This window comes from Lepisosteus oculatus, chromosome 17, assembly GCF_040954835.1.
Source record: "Lepisosteus oculatus isolate fLepOcu1 chromosome 17, fLepOcu1.hap2, whole genome shotgun sequence".
In the NCBI taxonomy this organism is placed as follows: Eukaryota; Metazoa; Chordata; class Actinopteri; order Semionotiformes; family Lepisosteidae; genus Lepisosteus; species Lepisosteus oculatus.
This window is the reverse complement of record NC_090712.1, coordinates 20,696,930-20,718,783: the sequence shown is the minus strand read 5'-3', so window position 1 is coordinate 20,718,783 and position 21,854 is coordinate 20,696,930. Positions and strand designations below refer to the sequence as shown.

The following is a 21,854-nucleotide window of genomic DNA, read 5'->3' as shown; positions in this document are numbered from 1 at the left end:
GCACTTTGTTCTTTAAGGTTTGTAGCATTAGTACTTTTTTTTAAGCAATGACTGCTTTTGGGGAACATGTCAAAAACCAATACCAAGAGAAGTTTAGATATAGATCATGGAAATGGTCTTTTGACACCCCAGGTAGGGTTAGGGTTAGCATTCACACAATACCTAGACAATGATTAAGATCATCCCTGGATTATGAGGCGCAAGTCAAGTTTAGGACGAGTGATTTTTTACTCCTATCTGAAAATGTGTTTTTCAGAAACTCTGGGGCCTAGATTGCGCGGTGCTCCATGTGGTAATTGTATCCCAAAACTGACTCAGTCAGATCAAGACTTGTAACTAAGCATTATTGAATCTTGTTCACTTGCAAGAGATTTTATTAATGGTCTTGATTGTTTCCAACTCATACTTTTTATTTTGGGGAACATGTCTAAAACCAATGCCCAGAGAGGTTCAGATATAGATTATGCATAAGCTCAGTTGACACCCCAGGTAGTGCTAGGGTTAGCATTCACATTCTACTTAGATAATTTTTAATCTTAGCGCTGGATTATGAGGCCAATATAAACTAGATATATAAACGTAGTATGCACCTATGTGCATACTATCATAATCACTAAAGGCACTTTTGTTCTTTTGGGTTTGTAGCATTAGTATTTTATTTTTTTTAAGCAATGACTGCTGTTACCTTATTTTACTGTAGACTTTATGAATTAAGCACTACATATGCATCCATGAGTATAACATTATGAGGTGAAGATGATGTGGGATGTGAGATGTTTTTAGAAAGAATCTGACCTATAAAACACTGGATTAATTCAGGTACTGGAAAGGGGGACTCCCCTCAAACTGAGTGATATGATGGCAGCCAGAGTGTGCCAGTACACTCACCATATACCAGCTAGTGTCCCTGTCTCTATACTGGGGCATTAGGACCCACACAGACCGCAGGGTGAGCGCCCTCTACTGGCTCCATTAACACCTCTTCCAGCAGCAGTCTTAGCGTTCCCAAGAGAACAGCAATATGTATGAAGTGAAACAGAATTTTGTGAAGGCAATTAATAAAAAATAATATTACATAAGTATATAATTAATTATATGGTAGCTAATGAGTTGTTTTGATAGGAGCAATTGAAGTATTTAAATTGTACAACAGGGCAGCTCTGGCAAATACTGAAATGTGTCAGGTTGGATTTTATCACCCTTTAGGTGTTGATGTCTTTAGTTAAATGACCTTCACAGTAACTCTGTAAGAAGATTCCTTTGCAGATTTTGAAAGCAGGCCCTGGAAACCGTCAGTCAGGTTTCAGGTTTTAGGCATCAGTCTTTATTAAGACTGGTTTTAGTCACATTAAAGACAAAAAAACTAAAAAAAATGTGCGTGCTACATAAACTAGGCCAGCAATACAGTTAACAACTTTTAAGTTATTTCTTTAAGTAAAGATTATGGTGATATTATACAGAAGCATAAAATATTAGGACTGATAACACAGTGAACTGATTGATAACACTGAACACTCGTATACCACAGAGCATGGGGCAAATTTATGCCCTACTTTGCCATTCTTGTGGATGATATTCTTAAAGTTTATGTTGTTTTGCACTACCTCATTGATCCTCAATGAAATAATTCAGCTGGGATATATGTTCATACTCAAACTTCAGGTTTAACACAGAGCAATGTCTGAATGTCTTTAAAATTAAATTGCATGCTATGAAAGGTGGGAATTGGATGTCACATCTCAGACAACATGCCCATTTTTCATTATGTTTTCTAGGAGAGCACTGTGAGACAGAAATAAATGAATGCATTTCCAACCCGTGCAGACACGAGGGATCTTGCAGTGACTTTGTTGGACACTATAAGTGCACATGCCCCATGGGTAAGTGAATTCCCTCTTTTCTCAAACTAATTTATATTGTCCCTAATATCTTGATACACAATGCAGCCAAACAGAAAAAAATGCCCTTTTGATTGACAGCAAAGCAATCCCATGTAGTCCATTGCCAGAGCTCAGCATTAGCAGAATGTGCATCAGTGTTGTTTAATATTTCCCTTTGATTAGGCAATTGTTGATTCTCCTTCATTTGCCTAATTTAAATTTTTATTTATTCATGTCATCCTAAACTGGCTGGCAGACGACTGCTGGCAATCCTTTGGCTGTGCAGTTTTGCAAACTGCCAGGGAAGCAGGCAGGAAATGTTGCAGCGTGGGAAGCCATCCTGGGCCCTTTTTGCCATTGTTCAGTATGAATTTTTATGAGGCAATGAAGAAAGTGGTTGGTTAAGTTGTCTGAGGTGTATTTTGGATTTATAGTCTAATGGAGCTTTTCTGTAGAAACCTGTTAAAACCTGTCATTAATCTGGAATTCTTATTTGGTGAAGTGATTATATTAATGAGACCTGGACATTTTCATTATTCCAATGACACCTTTGCAATTTTAATATGCTGTTGATCTAGGCTAGTGCATAGTAGAAATATCAATATGTAGTTTGTTTGACTTCAAAGATTAACTGCAGAGATGCGCCGTACTATATGTTTGATTTTGTAATGTCGTTTCTTTAGAGGAAAAACAATTTTTAATATTTTCGAATGAACAAATGTTTTTATTACGTTTTTAGTCAATTTGGAATCTTCTGTTGTTTAAAGATATTGCTGTTAGCAATCAGCCTTGTTCTTCCTTATACCTGGCTGAGAGGGAGACACATAAACACGCTTTTCTGACATACCTTGCAGCCTGACAGCACAATTAGTGTCGATTGGAAGCAACACACCTTTCACTCCTCTAGGCTCTTCTGTGTTGGGAGCCATTTGGACCCAGTTGACTCACCTCAGCAGCTCACTACCATTGTGCCCTGCCACATGGGGAATGGCCAGGGCCAGGGCTGTTGGCTCAGGCTTAGACCTGTGCTCTGAGCAGGCACTTTTGTTGATTGAGCCAACATCCTAGGGTCAATGTTATACACTATTTCCTTTTAACATGAACTTACTCTTTCTCCTATCCTCCCTTTTACCCAGCCCACACCTGTTTCTTGGGTAATAGCTGACTGACTTCTTGTTTATACAGTCACAGCTCTTCCTAAACATCTTGATTTCCCAGTGTGATTTTCAGATCACAAATCCCTCTTGAGGTATATGCTATAGAAGGAAGAGGCCAAAGGAAAGTATAACACGTATTTCAGCATGATCTTTATTAAAGCAGTATAATTCAAACTGTGCTGTTTACTTTACCACTGGTCAATTAAACCTACTTAGATTCCCATTTATATAGCAAGTCTGGCAAATGAGATCCAGCTTTCCATAACAAGACGTCAGCTTAGCACTGTCATTACAAGCATCAAAATTACTTCTGTGAAAAATAAGTTATGGTCCATTAACTTTTATTAGTCAGCACTTCAGCCAAGCATTTTAAGTATAGTTTTTTAGTTTTAAAACACTGCAGGGGTACTAAATAAAACACGCAATTTAGCAACATATTTTAAAATAATCTTTAGCTTCTATTCTAGTTGTCCAATGAAAGAAATAGAAAACATTGAAAAGTAGAAAGAAAAAAACTAATTTCAGATGCTGAGCCTACTTCTTATGTGAGGATTTAAAAGAACTGGCTCAACTACAGAGATGTTTTTTATTTTTATTTTTCATTGTGAAATTAACCTCTACATTTTCCTTTGTAGCCCTCATGCTTATGCAGCTCTGCACCGGATAATTAACAAACTCTTGCCTTACTGTAATATTTGTGCAGGATATACTGTACAATATACAAATGTACAAAATATTTCAATGCTACACTTAAAAGATAATATGTGTTTTTATATTTCTGATTAATTCTTTGAGATATACCTTTTTTACTTCTGCAACTACATCATACAATGTCTTTAGAAACATTTGCTGATACAGTATATGTCAGCTTTGATTTTGTGAGCTTATAGTTATATTGCACATTCAAATTGTACGGTGCACACTTCCAGAGATTTAATTTTGAATCTTAAACAAAACTTAAATTCAAAAACATACTTCACTGACTCCATATGTTCGCTTTGTAATTTTCTTGTAATGAAATTATGGATATGGGTATCTTAACTTAACCACAGGAGATAAAGAAGGTCTCTCTTACAGTTTCTTCAATACTCTATAATGAAAACTATCTCAATGTTATTGCCTTGCTCAGCCCTAGAGAAATGATTTGCTTTAAATTTGTGTTCATTACTATATAGAAGATTTACATAAACACCTATCTGAGAAATTCGATATTAATCATTTGATTGTTTAATTGATTTTGTATATCCAGACTTAAATCTGCACAAGTACCTGTCTTTCTGTTTTTACTATGCATATTTATTATTTAAAACATATATAATTTTAGTGCAAGGAACTTGACAGCACTGACAATAATGTCTAAATTGATTCTTCCTGTGGCACTTAATTATGAAAAACCTTTGCTCCCTTTTTTCCCTGCAGGTTTTTCAGGACACAACTGTGAGGTGGATATAAATGCCTGTGATTTTCTGAACACCAGCTGCCCTCTTGACTACTTGTGTGTAGATCTGCCGATTGGACTTCAGTATGTGTGCCTCCTACCATGTCCTGGGCACATAAAGGTAGACAAATGGGATTCAGAAAAATAGCGAGTCAACTGAAAAAAGCAAAAACTAATGTACGTACCTTAACTTACAATTATTAACATGTAAATTGCAGACTGGTGCCTGCAACATTGCTGAGGTATGTAAATAACTAACATTAGCAAGTTATCCCAAGAGTGCTACAGTACCACCTTGGAAACATCTGGTTTAAGATGTTATCATTTCCTCTCTCTGCATTGCTGTGCAGGTCCCCTGGCACTGTTTACCCTGAGCTGATAAATGCTTCACTGAAGCATTTGCAATGTGGTTCATGCCTTAAACTGTCATAAAATTTCAAAGCACTGAGGAAAAACCCATTTTGCTGCGTGCCTTAAGGGAGAACTATATTAGGTTGCAAATGTTTAATAGCTTTAATCATCCTGGAGTATTAAGTGTGCAACATTTTTAACATCAGTTTGGTAATAAAAGGAACATGTTTCCTTATACTATAGGTACCAGCTATAACAAATAATATTAGTTGCACGTTGCTAATGCAATTTGTAATAATAAAAACATCTGAACAACAGAATTGTACTATTTTTGCAGTAATAGAATTTCAAATGAGAATACATCTTACATTTCTGCATTTTTACAATGTTTTAAAATGCTGTATTGCTTCACATAGGAAACAAATACCATAGATAATTCATATATTTTGCTTACATTTTTATTTTGTGGTTCTCATGCAGATGCATTCTATGAGGACAAACTCTAGTTGAATCTCTATACTAGCATAAGTAAAAAATGACTTTGTACTGTAAAAGTAAGTACAAAGTGTAAATGATTCTTCAAATGCTGGAAATCTTGAGCAAACCAAATTCAAGAGACCCAGAGACTCTGCCAGAGATCACTGCTGCCTAGTCCAATAGGTAAAAATGCTATAGAAAAGCATCAGTGTTGACTCATTTTTGCTGAGGTTTTGTATACCAACCATAATGTTTTTTATAAGGGTTTTGAGAAAGAGCTCTGTTCTAGAATCAAGAAAGTGGCACAAGAACAGGCTCTCAAGTGTCTCAAGCAGTAAACATGCTCGTTCACTTCACAGAAAGAGCTGCCCTTTTTTAAGATTATGTTGTTACTGGGTGACTGTGAACCGATTTTCTCAAGGTGCTACTGTTTAAGTAGCTGAGCATTGTCCAGGCTTTTGTCAGCTTAGTGCTCTTACAGTAGCTCACCACACCCACCAATGTGGCCTCTTGTGACCTGTGAGCCTGAGGTTTTGCTAGCTGTCTTACACCTCTGACCAATGCTGACACTCCTGTGCGCATTGTGGGATGGCATGATAAGGAAACCATCTACGGAGGCAAGCATGCTTGGATCTCATCCTTGTTTTGTGAGTCCAAGAATCTCAGTAGTAAAACCAAGATGTTTCACATTTTCCATATCCAACAGAGGTGGGATAAAATGACAATCCCAAATTTAAAACAGCTGCCAAAGAACAATTTCAGTATATTAGATTTATTGTTTTTCTTAATTAAAAAATAAGTTCAATGTTCAGCCCTGCACTTTATAAAGTTAATTGCTTTTTTTATTCATTCCAGCAGACATGTGCAAATGGGGGCCGCTGTTTCCTGAAGGACGCTGAGAGCTACACCTGTGTCTGCCCATCTGGGTGGACTGGACATAATTGTTTGGAAAACATAGACGAATGTGAAGAGCACTGGTGTCAGAATGGAGCTACCTGTGAGGATGCCATCAATGGCTACAGGTGCAGCTTTCTCTTTCCACAACTGTGCAGTCCTCCAAAATGGAGTTTATTCAGCATGTCAGTATTCACTAAAAAATCTAGCAGAAAATCCACTTCTGCTGAATGACAAGATTGTAAGTGTGGATCTACTGAGGCAGAACAAAATACCATATATTTATTACTCAGTCTAAAATCCTTATAAAATCTTGTATAAGCTGAATATATAATTTATATATGCTGCATCTTATAAAATCTGTAGTGAAATCAGGAAATCCCAGGGAAAATGAAATGGAAATTCAAAGAGCTTAACACTAAATTTGGGCTTCAGAAAAAAAGGGTGCAAGTAGCTTACTGTTTGATGAGATTAAGAAGGGATGTACCAGACATGACATTACAGCACGTACCTGGAGATTTCAATTTTCTGTCCATAATGTGACATATTGTAATGGGGAATACAGAAATGCAGAATTGGGGTGGAATAACTGAAGTGGCATAGAAACAGTGGCAAGAGGATTACAAATAGATTTAGGAAAAGTGGTTTGTGCAGAAATGATCCACACATAAAGTAGGAGAGTATTCTGTCCATATTGCCTGTGGGTTTGGAGCTGCAGGAAGGTACAGTACACATCAAACGGTTCTGTAGATTCTTCAGTGTCTTTATCTAGACAATATACAACATAAAAACAAAACAAAAAAATTCTTCAGTACAGTATATAGCAAAGAGTCTAGAATTTAAATCCAGGGATCATTTGGGTCAGACTATCAAATATATTAGTAAAACCCAATTTAGAATATTAGTTCAGGTTTGGTCACCACACCAGAAGAGGAGTAAAACAAAAATGATTCCTCATTGTAGCAGATTCTGGTGACAGCAGATTGTCATATACAGTACCAACAGGGTAAAGGTGCTAAATCAAAAGAGATTGAGAGAAGATTTGATTAAAGAATATTAATCTTAGGAAGTCAATGTAGGAGACTACAATAAATTCATTAGTGAAACAAGGACAATTGGTTCACAATTGGAAACTGAAAGGGAATTCATTTAAAATGTAGAATAGAAAAACACTATAAAGTAGACCTTGAAATCGTATAGGCTGAGCCTGAATCAAATATTTACAATTACAGGAAAACAGACTTGAAGTTTTAAGACAAGAGGAATAAAATCAGACAAGATCGATATGGAATCAGTAGAGAAGTCAACATTTAAAAAATATTTTTTAAATAAATTGCAGTAAATACAAACGAAAGGAAATTATTGTATTAAATGGCAAAAAAAACAACAGGATCCAGTTAATGAAAGGAATACAATACATTGTATTTTTTATTTTTGAATGTTATATTTTTTTTAATTAAGTACTGTAATTAATTTGCATGTATTTTAATACACACTGAACGTCTGCAGCTGCTTCCTGAAATATTTCGGTAGATGCAGTAGAAGTCATCTTTAAAATCATGGGCAAGAGCCTTTTTGTCATATAAAATATTAAATATATATATATAATGGAGCTTCTCCTTTATATGGGGCTTCTAAGGCTTCTGTGTTCCAACCATTCAGTTTGTTAGAGCAAAACCTGTCCTTCTTTTAATTCACACAGATATACAGTATACAGGTAAAGTACTTTTTTATCCTGTAGTGTGCAACCGCTACAGAAGCAATTTAGATAAAGAACTATTGACTAGTACAGGTGATAAATGATTATCATTTTTCTCCTTTAACAGCATCTGTCTTCAAAATAAATATTTCAAATACTATTGGTTGTACTGTATATTCAGTATATACGTATGTATGTATTTTTTTATATGTTATGTTTGTCTGCATTCTTAATGGATTTTTAAAAAGACATGATCGGTTCAGCTTTCTTCTTTCTTATAAACCAAAACTTTAATCTGTCAAAACTTTTAAACATAATAACAGTCTTCAAAAAATTGAATGTGTCAAAGTTGAATTTGCCTGAAAATAATCTTTTTTTTTATCTGTAACTGTTCTGCCAGGTGTGTGTGTCCTCGTGGATTTACTGGACCATTCTGTGAATCCAGTATTGATTACTGCTTGGGAAGTCAGTGTTCAAATCTCAGCACCTGTGTGGTCCAGCAGTACAGTTATACATGCCGCTGCATGCTTGGATATGAAGGGCAGTTCTGTGAAATGGAAATCAATGAGTGCAACAGTTCCCCATGTAAAAATGGAGCCAGATGTGTGGATCTAGTTGGTGACTTCTTATGTCATTGTGCTGTAGGGTTCGAAGGTAACCGATACCACTTCCATTATAAAGTATGACTGTGCTCAACGGATTGAATTTTATAAACAGATTAACATGCTTAAGACCCCCTTTTCTGTAGAAAAAAGGATAGGCCCATCAATTATTTACTGTAGCTGTGAAATGTAAAACAGGCAAATCCTCCACATCTGTCTATTTCTTTTTAAGTATCAGGTGAGATTGCATGCCGTTTATAGCATATTGCCAATTGTAGAAATAGTAGATTTTGAGGTCATTCATGTCTATCCCCTAGTCAGAATTTTAACACTTCTCACAGAGATTTAATGGGTTTGAGATCGGGGCTGTGAGCTGGCTAAGGAACATTAAGCATGTTATTGTCACATATCCATTGATTTACAACTTCTGCAGTTTGCAGAGGTGCATTGTCATGATGATAATGGTAAGAAACAGCACCATAAAATTCCATCAATGCAGGAAGTGCTCTGTCATGAAGATAGTCACAATAGGAATTGACATGCATATTATTTTCAATTTCAAAGAAAAGCCAGTGCCATACTATTGTGGCATTAGAATTACGCTCTAGGTTGGAGCAGTCTCTGCAGTGAACACACCTGAAGTCTTTCTGTCTGGTATCCTTCACATTCAGGTCCTTAGCTACATTTGTTAGTTTGTTCTTTTCATCCTTATGTACTTTTTTACAGATTTGGAATTGTGAAAATGATTATTTTATACTTGTCTAATTGGAATTGTCTTTAATGAATTGGTACCCCTACTTATACAGTACCAACAGGACTGCAATGAAATATGCATTTTCCCATGAAATATCAATCAACATTTAATTGTGATTTTTCATACTGCAAGCTCCATAGTGCCACACAGGAAAGACAGAAGTGGTAGAAAGAGTGTTGCACTTCTCATTGACCACACTGCAGGGTCGCAGATACACAGGAGGTCCCAGATGTTGCTTTTACACGTCGAACCAAAGATGCTGTAGCTAACAAGAACATCTCTCACCTACAGTATTTGTGGTCATTCAGCTGTTTGCTGCTGCTATTCAAAGACTCCTGATCATATTGCGTATTATAATAATAATATAACAAACTTTTTTTTATATAGCGCCTTTAAAGGTGGCTTCTCAAAGCGCTTAAAGTATTAAGTATTGACATTTACAAATCTGAAACACAACACATCTGGAGTAGAGCATGCTACTTGCACTTCAAGACAGTACTGTACCTTCATAGTAAGCTGTACTGAGCACTGGCGTCTCCAATGTGACTCTGACTCATCCAAGCAAAGCAGAAGATAAGCAAATATAGTAAGTGCTATGTGCACACATCCCCGTGTAAGCAGATATATTAACTAAATAAAGTGACTAGCTATACAGCCTAGCTAGAAGTATGTATTTTGTTCTTTTAAATACTAAACGGTTCAGTTAATCTACAGGTTTACGCAGTGAAACACTGATTTAATGGTTTTAGACTAATTATTTAAATACTTTATCAAGTTTTAGGAACAATTTCATTTCCACACATTCTTAATACATACAGAACATTACTTATTTAACATTTTAAAATCATACAATATTTTATAAATTGCAAAAAATCCCAGAATTTTTTATGAGTTATTGCCACAAATGGGTCACTGCTCTAAAGAAATTGTGGCTTATAAAGAAGACACCATTTGGCTTTATTTGGTCCTGTCTTCTTTAAATATTTTGAGCTTTTTCTGAGAGGCTGCAAAAGAGAAAATCATAAATGTGAAGGTAGCTGTCTCTTTATATTATATTTATATAGGGACAGGTAACGGGTTTATTCCATGCTGAAAAGAAAAGAAAGGAAACACAACATTTCAGCCGTGGAGCCTTTTCAGGTGTGAAGAAACTGAAAACTTCTACTGAGATAATGGCTTTTGTCAGTGTCTGTAAATTTTGAATGTACCCTTAATTAAAATAAAAAGACTTGCAGCTGAAACTAATTTAATATGGATTCTCAAACTTGGAAAGTCAATAAAAGCTTTGATGCTTTATGCTGATTAAATCAATTTAAATCTGACTTTGCCTGTATTAAAGATGAAATACATGACGAATATGATTTCAGTCAGTGCTTCAGTGTTTTCCGTTTCAGGAAGGACGTGCTCCACACCTGAAGAAGGCTCCACGGCCGAAACGTTGTGTTTCCTTTCTTCTCTTTTCAGCAGGGAATAAAGCCGTTACCTGTTCTTTTGCAGCCTGCGCATGCTGACGCAGCTACCTACTTATATTTATATATATTAATATTTGAGTGTAATATATAAACCTCATGAGGCATTTTACCCATATACTGTAGTCTTTTAAACAACAGGAGATTAACCAGAATTACATGTTTTATGTATGTATTACAGTCTGTAAAATTCACAAGGGAATGAAGTACCCAAACCCCCTTATTAGTGACTTCTGTAGTTAAAAGGAGAAATCTTCACAGACAGAGCTCTCCTTTCTTCATATGTATGGTTTCTGTCCAATGATCCAAACAATAGACTACAGTACGGACTAAGAACAACTAAAATCTGAGTGAGAAAAAATAAACTGTTCACAAAATAACAAATACACAAATAAGTATAACACTAATTTAGTTACGATTTCCCTGAAAATATTCTCTCTAATAATTGTATTTTTTTGTTTACATCTAGTTCCAACAGGGTTAAGTGCAATATTTTTATTTTATTCTGAGTTTGATGAATAAAGTGAAGTAGAATAGCACATAATGGTGTTTTTGTCAAATGAAGCAATTTGATAGTAATAGCAGGCTTCAGGCAACATTCATGGACAGTTGTCAAGAAAAACCTGCTGTTTTCTGTTACTCTCTTATCATCCAAATTAGGAATTAAAAGGAGCTGAATTTCCATACTCTTCAGCCAGTACTACGCAACTGTTAGCTTTGATATAGATTGAAAAGACAACAATCTTTGTTTGACTTCTACTAGATAATGGCTTTTGTCAGTGTCTGTAAATTTTGAATGTACCCTTAATTGAAATAAAAAGACTTGCAGCTGAAACTAATTTAATACGTATTCTCAAACTTGGAAAGTCAATACAACCTTACCCAAAAAATAGTGCTTTGATGCTTTATGCTGATGAAATCAATTTAAATCTGACTTTGCCTGTATTAAAGATGAAATACATGACGAATATGATTTCAGTCAGTGCTTCAATGTTTTCTGTTTCAGGAAGGACGTGCTCTGAAAATGTGGATGACTGCTGGTCTAGACCTTGTCTTAATGGAGGGTCCTGTATTGACCTTATCAATAAATACCAATGCCTTTGCCCTTTTGGTATGTATCACTGTCCAGTAAGGACCTTACAAATAACAAAGACAATGTGATTCCAATGCCAATTGACAAAACCAAAATAGATACAATGAAGATATATAGATTGTAGGTCTTGTTAGCACTGTTAATAATACACCATAATGAATGTGCTTTATGGTTTATTTTAAGTTGAAAATGCCACTTATTTTTTAAACCCTCCCAACTCACGTGATCCATGGTTTAAAATGGATGTGTAAGCTCCAGAGAGTTTTGCATTCAGAACAGGTTTATATTCCAAGCTAACTCTGTTAGCCTAGAGGAACTGATCAACAGTAGACTTCTACTGTATGTTATGCAATCTGTCAAATATGAAAAAAAACAAAGATTTCTAGTACCCTCCCCCAGAATTTTAGTTATCAATAGTTTTTATTTCCATTTAATATTAGTGTTACTTTAGCTGCTGCAAATGGTGGAATGGCTCTTGGGTACCAAGTTTGATTTTACTTGTGGCCCCAAAAAAACTTGTGGGTTTTCTTTACATTAAGTGCTACGGTTTCTTCCCACAGTCCAAGGATATGCTGTCTGGGTTAATTGTTGCCTCTGAATTTCTCTCCCTGTGTGTACTTGGTCTATGATAGAGTCCTGACTCTGCCCCCATGTCTCTCAGGCTTCTCCTCATGGTGACCCTGTATTGAACTAGATGATTATTGATGAATAGATGTTCAGTTCAAACAACAGATTTTTTACTGAACATATAGGAATTCCAAAACAAAGTATCAAACTTTAAAACTGCATCTGTAAAACAATTTTAGAAAGTGTACATTTTATGTTTTTTGTTAGCAGTTATTAGCAATTAGTTAAGTGAGGATGAACACTGGATTCTCAAAATAAACATTCTATAATGGAGATTTTAATATGTTAGAAACAAGCAGCATTTATAATACTGGACTGTTATAATACTGAATATTCTTGCCATTTAATGGTACTGTATGCGCACAGTGTCTGTATTTTCTGCAATAGAGTTATCAGCTTAAGAACAAAGATTAGAAACAAGTGATTTAGAAATGCCATCAGTCTCTGTCTTGATTACATGATTTATTTTGCTTTGCAAGATTATGTTAATAAATATTCCCAACTGATATATACTGAAGTCTACTGAAGGGACTCTGAATTGTGAATTGGTACTGATAATGAATTGCAGCTGAATTGATACTGAGCTAAATCTGCCAAAACACTTTAAAAATCCCTTAGTTTCTTATTAAGAAATGTCATACCGTATGTTTGTAGAAAATAATTGGAGCCCATGACCACGTTTTACGCTCCCTAATAATGCCCGAGTATGAAAGGGCAGGAAGTGCCACAACACATGTGTGAGTTTGCTTCAGAGATGCTGTTTTCATGTATAAATGGCACACAAGCTGATCAGTTTTAATAACAATTGAATGAGGTCAAAAATCTATGAAAGAAAGGGGAAATGCTCTATGGGAGTTTGAAAAAAAGTTATGACATGAAATTGCTCAGGCAGTCAAGGTTCAATCCACCACCTCCACAGTGCTACAAACCCAGAGAAAAGCAGCTGTGACTGACTAACTCAAGACCACCAGAAATAACCATCAATGACAGTTTGGTCTTTTATATGGGTGCACCATGAATAATCACTTTCATATACATACATATTGCAGCTGCCACAATTACTGTATATATCATGAAAGATCCAAAAAGCCAAGTGTACTCATTAGAGAATTTTACTTACTGCTACCAGATGCACCGGTGATAAAATCACAACTCAGTGTCACTGGACTGCATAACTACAACTTGAATGGCAACACGGATAAAGAAAAATACCTTCTTGACACAGGGTGTTATTCTCTCATCCTATATCTGATTTTTTGCTGGTAGAGGATATATACAGTATGGAGAGTAAAGACTCTTTGTAAGAGAGTAAAGAGTCTTTGTAAATGAACAAAATCATCATTGCTTTGGTGAAAGTAGCTTTACGTGGTGACTGCAAGAGCCAAGAATCAATCAAGGCCCTTTGGGATCAGCACCATATACAGTACAGATGTTTATGTGTCCCTTGTTCTTAATCTGGTCGAGCACTTGTAGGATGAGGATGTCGATCAAGAATGAGGGGCGAACCATGTGGAGCACCACTGCCAGTGTAACGCGTGCCACGCACACCCTTATTCCCACACGCGCACGCCGTCAGTGATTAGCCTATCACTTTTCCCTTTCTTCACTATACTGTAGTTCCCCTCTTCCCCACTACCTGTGGCGGTTAGTCTCCCTGTGCTCCCGTAGTAGGGGTACTTCTCCACCTCCTTTCTTTTTTTGTTTGGTTTATTACTGACCTTCGCCTGTTTCCTGGTTTCTCACTCTCGCCCTGCGTTTGCCTCGTTCTACTGCCCTCTACCGGTTTTTGGACGTATTGAAGGTTTATTGGATTTGTCTATTTTGCCCGGCATGTTTGGACGCTACTGTACGTCCCTTTGAACCCTGCTCAGGGTCTTTTTACTCTACTCTTCCTGATAACCAGGCAATTGGCATGTTTGAAATGACTATTTTGAAATGACTATTTTGACTATTGATGTTTCTTCTCTTTTGTACTCTTTCATTTATTCTATATGATATAATATTCTTATTTTTTCAGTTAGTAATTTAGAATTTCAGGCTTACTTTTCTAAACAATTTAGTATTTTATGAAACAAAGACTTTTTTAATTTTGTTTAGTTTATTAATTTATCCTTGAGCATTGTCCAATTTTTAAAGAATTAAATTCATGTTTGGTTTGCAAGCTATAAATGTATGTGTAATTAAAAATTAAAGACACAACAATGATATTGCAAGTGGTTTAGAGGAATGTTTTTTTTACGACTAATAGAAACAAATTATACAATAAAAATGCTGTGAACAACAGTTTTCATAACTGTTTACAAGTTTGAAGGAAACACCATTTACATACTTTTCAGCATATATCATTACAAAGAATTTAGCTCTTAGCAATTTATGTAAAGGAGCTTATATAAATATTCTGTCTCGTTGCTTGTTTTTTGGTCTGTGGGTTGCTACAGGGTAAACATTGGTTGAGAAAACTTTTCTTGGTAATATGAATGATAATAAAAAAAGCTGAATACTTTATTAATATGAATACAGTATTGTACTTGTCGACTTTGATATATTTCAGTTAAATGGCTGCAGTATTCGTAATCAATTTCAAGGTGATTGTTTGTAAATATTCATGAACCAATTTCTATGTTATTAATTTTCTAAGCTTTTATTCAAGTTAATGGTGAGGGTCTTATGCATATTCTGGAATATCTTTTCCTTTTCATGTTGACAATGGTAAATGAGTTCCACGGAGCCTGGGATTTTTCTTTCAACAGGAGATAATAGCTGCTTACAATGTTGTTCCCCCTGGCATATTGCATGGCAACAAATCACTTCAAAACATTATTTCAAGAACCTAGATGAATATATTTTCTTTTGTTAATGAAAATGTAATATCATTGTTAAGAGTATTAAAGCTTATAACGGAATGTCAGATTGTATATTCACTGTTTGTTTTTGTTTGCTCATCAAAATGAACTACCATAGAATTTTGAGTTTTTTTAAAGATTCGTTTAACTTTATTTCAATGCATACTGTATATTTACAGGAATATAGGAAATGTTTCCAATGAGAATAGGCTATTTTACATCCAAAAGCCAAGGCTTTTCTTGATGGAAACTCAGGTCTCAGTTTCAGCAACGCTTCCAGACTCCAGCAAAGATTGTGTGTGAAAAAGTGCCTTCTCATCTCCTGGTTCATTGTTGTTCTTTTTGGGGTTAAGTTTGTCAATGTCTTTGACTAAGCCACATGTACAGTACATGTGGATTTTCTTTACTTGAATCAGGTCCAATCATACTTTTCTCTGTTCATGACTAAACAAATTCAGTCACTTCAGAAGTAAGGCATTCCTTCATGCCTAGAAATGTATCGAATTGCTTCTCTTAAGGCTGATTACAGAAAAAGAATAGATTTTTTGTGCTGATAAAATATTTACAATATTCTCTATATCTTCACTTTGTTTGCATGTTTTATTTCCTACCTTTTTTTAAAAAAAATTTAGACACTTCGGTCTCCTTAAATCTTAGTATTTTTTAAATCTTATATTTATATTTTGTATTGCTGTCTGCTGTCCCACTGTGCTCTTGTCTACATTGTGTCATTTGCCTAGCATGTGCCCAGTCCTGAACTTGGTTTAAATCAGTTTTTAAAGCTTTTACAGCTTATTTTGGAATCATCTTAAAACTTGACTAATTACTACACCAGCATTTAGATCATTTAGATAACATACCAAGAGCCATGGTTTTACTGAAGAAGAGAGGGGTACTCCAAAGTCACCCAGATTGAGCTGTACACTGTTGAGAATGCCAAATTTGAGTTTTCTGGCAGACTTGTCAAAAGCCCTCTGTACATCTTAGGAAGCCATAATGTGCCGATGTCTAAAAACATTAACAAGTTAAACTGGACTTGCCTTTTCTAAATCCATGTTGACTGTTGTGTAGTATTCTATTGCGTGGTAACTCTTTTGAAAGAGGTTTCTTCATGTTGCTAGAATCTGATTTCTTAAGCACATTTAAAATTATTTTAAGAATACATATTATTAAAACTATAGCTTTATCACCCCCCTCCCACTTATAATATCATTTTACTAAAGGTTCAATGCCTGATTTACATGTTAATTTATTTCTGTTTCAGGGCAACTTTTAAACTCCTATTGTATCTCAAAATGTCCAGGAAATAAGGGACAAGCTGGCAAACATAGATATAAAATTAGTATACAATGGATGGTAACAATTTAAAGATTATCTGCTTGAAGCACAAAATAGAAAATTCCTGGGAGTAAGTAGATTAAATGCTAGAAGCATACAGTAGGAACAAATGGCTTAAAATGTCAATTAAGGAAAATACAAAGAGAAAAAAGGCACCTAATAAAATAATTTAAAAAATCATGATGCAGCAGATTAAATTAAGTACAATAAATTGTAAGCAGAGAAAATATGAATTATCATATTTTGTAAAAACAAAATTGTTTGTGTGTGTCCTTATTTTAAAAAAATACCATTACATAACCTTTATAGTCTTCTCCTAATTTGTAGTCTGCTGATTAAATAAGTAGTAAGCAGGACAATCCTCATCAAATTAGGATTATAGTTTAATCAAGATGAATCAAGTGTTTAAAAAATAAATAACTGCAGATGATCACCTAGAATGTAAAATAAAAAGGTGCTACAGATATGTGTTTTTTTTTTCATATTGGTAGAGGATCATTGTATTGCCAGGCCCTATGCGGCAATTAAGCACCAATATCAATTTAATAAATGTTTAAAACACAATTTATATCAGTTTTAGAGTAACTTTAAAATCTTATTTAGCCCTAAACCCACTATTCTGTCAGGTGGCAGTTCTAATCCTCTTAAATTCTGCATCATTCCTTCTTAGTCTGCTTTTCCAAAATCATAAACCTTTTGTTTTGTACCTTTACAGTTTCAGACTGTACTGTACAAATCTATTCATAAAACTGTCTCAGTCCCTGATACCCCTGGCATTAAGTACAAGCATTTAACTATCTACTCTTTGTGTCACGGACGTCCAAAGGGACTAACCGTTGGGAGCAGGAGAGCAGAAAAAGACCCATATGCGTAGCGGCGAGACGGGAAAAAGGCCCGGGCTCATTAGTGCAAAGAGTTCAGGAATGCCGTATAGAAACCTATGCCCTCAGGGAGCGGACGTGGGGAGCCCTGGTGCTAGGCGGGTCTCAGGACATCCGAACGTCAATGCTGAGCCAGGACAGAGTGCAAGGCCCGGAAATATATAGCCCAAGGAAGAGAGGGACAGGAAGGACAGCAGACCGGAAACTAGGGACAGGACAGAGAAGGAGCGCCCTCTGGCTACAGAGGGCGTGACACTTTGGACCTTTGGATTCACTTTTTGTTTCTATCCCCTGTGAATCTGCCTTGTATTTTAATTTTGGATTCCCCCCTTCCGATTTTAGTTTAAATGGTTTGGAATTTCTCTGTAAATAGGACTTATGTCCATCTTCTGCATATATAATCCATAAAATCTATACAGATTGCGTTTGCTACAGAACACTTTCCAATGTCTGAAAAAGCTGAAGCCGTCCTCAACACTCGATTTCCACAGCATAAGATTCCCAGGAAGATTGACAAGACTCTTGAGTTTTTGTACTCTTCTGTTGTTTTAAAGGTCTTTGGCATAAACAGCACACTTTTCATATGAAACAATTCCAATGTCTTTGGTCCCTACATGAACAATTAAAACTCTTTAATTTTCATTTCTTTGGATGATGTTTCTTACAATGAAATTAATGATTGCTTAACCATTTTTATTTAGTAAATCCATTACGTTTATTATTAAATAATACCTACAAACTTACGTAAACTTGTTTTTATAGAATGTTAGAATGTGATCAACAAGGGGGAGTTCAAATAGGAAATTTCTGGCTCACTAGGTTTGCAGTTTCAGCCCTACAGTAGTTCCATTATCTTTAAAAACATGGTAAAAACAAAAGCATCCTTTTCCCTTGTACCATTAATGAAGAGGCTGTCTTACCCATTTGCAAAGCACTAGGCAGAAGTTAAACAGACCCTCTTTTTGTCAGTACAATTCCATAATTTTATTACTTTTGGTTCTGAATCTTGTGCTATGTGTGCATAACTCAATTAGGCCTCCAGAAATTAAATTGGATTTCAGGGTGAAATTTTTTGACAACTGGAACAAAAGTAACAGCAAAGAATGGAGAAAAACATTATTTTTAATAGGTCATGCCTTCAATATTTCCTATGCAGAACCTTATAATAGGGCATATATGTTTATCTGTTGGCTAAAGGTACTTCTCTTTGAGTAGAGTATCCTGTAGTCACCAAACTCTGGTGAATAAATTTCCACATGCTGAGTATAATGGTAATGAGAAATAGTATGTCATATTTGATCTGCACCAAGTCTCTTCTTTAATTTCTGTTGTTAGTTTTGAAAATCTAGATAAGCATTATGCACAAGCAGCCTAACCTGAGGAATTAAGTCAGTCCAAAAACTTGCTTTTTCTGGATCTCTCTATTTGACTATATGTAATACAGAGCACGTACATATTTATGTTAATTACTTCACATAATGTTCTGTTTAATTGGTTAATGGATTTAATAAGTTAATCTTCAGTCACTTCAGTCACTCCAGTAAATTGCTACTGCTAGAACCTGCGGAAAAAATACTCATATATTATACCTACTGTTGTTTTTAAAATTTTGAATCCCCAAGTTTAGTAATTCAATTTTTTTTTCATGCTAAAATAAAAACCATTTACTTATATTGCTTATTATATGAAGAGGCCTATGAAGTACAAATAATAGAACAGGCATTAAATGCATGTCAAATTTAAGGTCTATAATTCAGTCTTGTAATAAAAGGCTTTCTAAATGGACTATAAATTGAATATGTATTTGACACTTGTCATTTTATGTCTTATTTGGCAGCTAGACCATAATTTTACAACTACGTCAAGAGATTTTCCTCTTCAGAAATATTGGTCCAATGCTTCATAATCATATGGTGGCAACAAAATGCCAGACATTAAACACACAGCACAGTAAATGTTATGTTTGACACATAATGTTTCATTTTCCTTTTAGACATGTGAATGTGCTAAGGCTAAATTCTTTATCGATGTCTACAAATTTCCTAAAATTATTACAATAAGAAACTATTGTATTTTCTTATTTTGGAGTTGAAGTCAAAATGTATTACAGAGAACAAGGTGTCCAATAATACAGTGAAAAGCATGCATTTTGGTACAGTGAATTGAGATTTGTCATTTTTACTGTGTAAAACTAAAATTGATATTTCAGGTCAGAAGATAAATATGAGGAAAAGGTATAGAATATAAGCCTTTATTTCTGCTTATTTTGCACATATTGTACATGTTTCAAGTTTCAAGTTTCAAGTTTATTGTCATTACACTCATATACATGGTATATGGTATAACGAAATGCTATTTAGCTAGCTCTCGGACATAAGTAGTACAAAGAGAAAAAAAACAACAACAATACAATTGTGTAGCAAAAAAAAGACAGAGACAACAGGCAGTGTGCAAAAAACAACAACAGACGATGTGCAAAAAAACAACAACAGGCAATGTGCAAAACAACAAAAAGGTAACATTGTAACAATGTGCAAAAATATGCATCAACAGAATAAAATAAAGGGATAGAAATTATGGGGAGTGAGCTTTTGACATGTATGGTAGAGGTAGATTTTCAATGTGTGTTTGGGTTTTTGGTAAGAAAGAAAGGAAGAAGGCACTGTGAGGTTCAGATCATAGGTGAGAGGTGAGGTGAGAGTGAGAGTGAGAGAGGCTGGGAATTTTACAGTTTGATAGTGCGGGGGTAAAAACTGTCTCCGAGTCTGGTAGTCCGGGCCCGAATGCTCTGGTACCGTTTTCCAGATGGTAGCAGATCATAAAGTCTGTAGCTGGGGTGTGTGGGGTCTTTGATTATGCTTAGAGCTTTCCTCAAGCACCATCTGTCATAAATGTCCTGGATAGATGGGAGGGTAACCCCAGTGATGGACTGGGCAGTTTTCACCACCCGCTGTAGGGCTTTGCGGTCAGCAGCACTGCAGTTGCCATACCACACTGTGATGCAGCCTGTCAGTGTGCTTTCTGTAGTGCATCTGTAAAAGTTAGTGAGGATCTGGGGACATATCTTAGCCTTCTTCAACTGTCTTAGGAAGTACAGGCGCTGTTGCGCTTTCTTGATCAGACAGGTGGTGTTGAGAGACCATGTGAGGTCCTCGGTGATATGGACACCAAGGAATTTAAAGTTACTGACCCTTTCCACTTCAGTCCCATTGATGTGGATAGGGGCATGTCCGGTTTGCAGTTTCCTGAAATCAACGATCAGCTCCTTGGTTTTGCTGACATTGAGGGTGAGGTTGTTGTCATCACACCATGTTGCAAGGAGATTGACCTCCTCCCTGTAGATGGGGATAGAATTGCAGAGCTTTGGCGCATAGCAGGAGAAGGCCCTGTCACCCAGATGTAGATGAGCTTGTGGGATGAACAGGAGACCAGAGTCAGGGGTCACAGTATCGAGCCATGAGGAACAAAGTGTCTTTGCAGTAAGTTAATGGTTAAACCATCCAAGAGCTACCGTATAACAGGTACTCCAAAAACAGTCTAAAAAGTACTAACTAAGATGTCATGGTTAACAGTGTCAAAAGCAGCACTGAGGTCTAAGAGAATAAGGATAAATAGGGAACCACAATCATAAGCAATAAGAAGATCATTAGTGACTTTGACCAGGGCAGTTTCTATGCTGCATAATTCTCTGAAGTCAGATTGGAAGTGGTCAAAGAGGTTATTTGTAATGAGACAGTTGTTTAAATTGCAACAGCACATTCTAAAACTATCACAAGAAAAGTTAAGTTGGAGTTAGGGAGAAAATTGTTTAAGTTTTTCAGAACCATATTTTTTGGACACAGAGGTACAGTAACTGCTCAAAGACTTTGTTTATTGTGTTGAGGACAACAGAGCAGAGGGGAGAAAAGCAGGATTGAAATGAAGCAGTAGGAATGGAATCTAATAAACAGCTGGTGGATTTCACATGCGATACCTATTTACTTAGGCATAAAGCGTCAAATTGAGGAAAAACTACAGAGATGGGAACCAGCAAAACTAGGGAGGGAGGAGGAACAGTAGAAACATACATTGTGGAGAGAATGTGATGTTGGATGTTGTCAATCTAGGAAGTAAAAAAAAAACTTTAAGAAGGTTTTGCAAAGTTGGGATGAAGCAGGTAATGTAGTGGGTCAGTTTGGCTTTACTAACCTGTCGATGGTGAAGAACAGGTATCTAAGATTGTTATGGTTGCGCTCAATGATGCGGGAGAATTAGCTGGATCTAGCATACTCTGTTGCTTCCTTGTAATCAATCAAGTACTCCTTCCAAAACTGAAGATGTACATTCAGACCAGAAAGAGGCCAGCTGTATT

General features: G+C 35.8%; 1 protein-coding gene across 1 annotated transcript in view; it reads left to right on the top strand.

Moving 5' to 3' along the window:
- eys (eyes shut homolog) overlaps window positions 1-21,854 on the top strand; it is a 352,522-nt gene that overhangs the window by 55,685 nt on the left and 274,983 nt on the right. Inside the window, exons 8-12 of the mRNA XM_069179989.1 lie at window positions 1,776-1,880; window positions 4,457-4,596; window positions 6,159-6,325; window positions 8,297-8,550; window positions 11,728-11,832. Of these exons, the coding sequence (XP_069036090.1) occupies window positions 1,776-1,880; window positions 4,457-4,596; window positions 6,159-6,325; window positions 8,297-8,550; window positions 11,728-11,832 (771 nt within the window). The remainder of the gene's footprint in view (window positions 1-1,775; window positions 1,881-4,456; window positions 4,597-6,158; window positions 6,326-8,296; window positions 8,551-11,727; window positions 11,833-21,854) is intronic.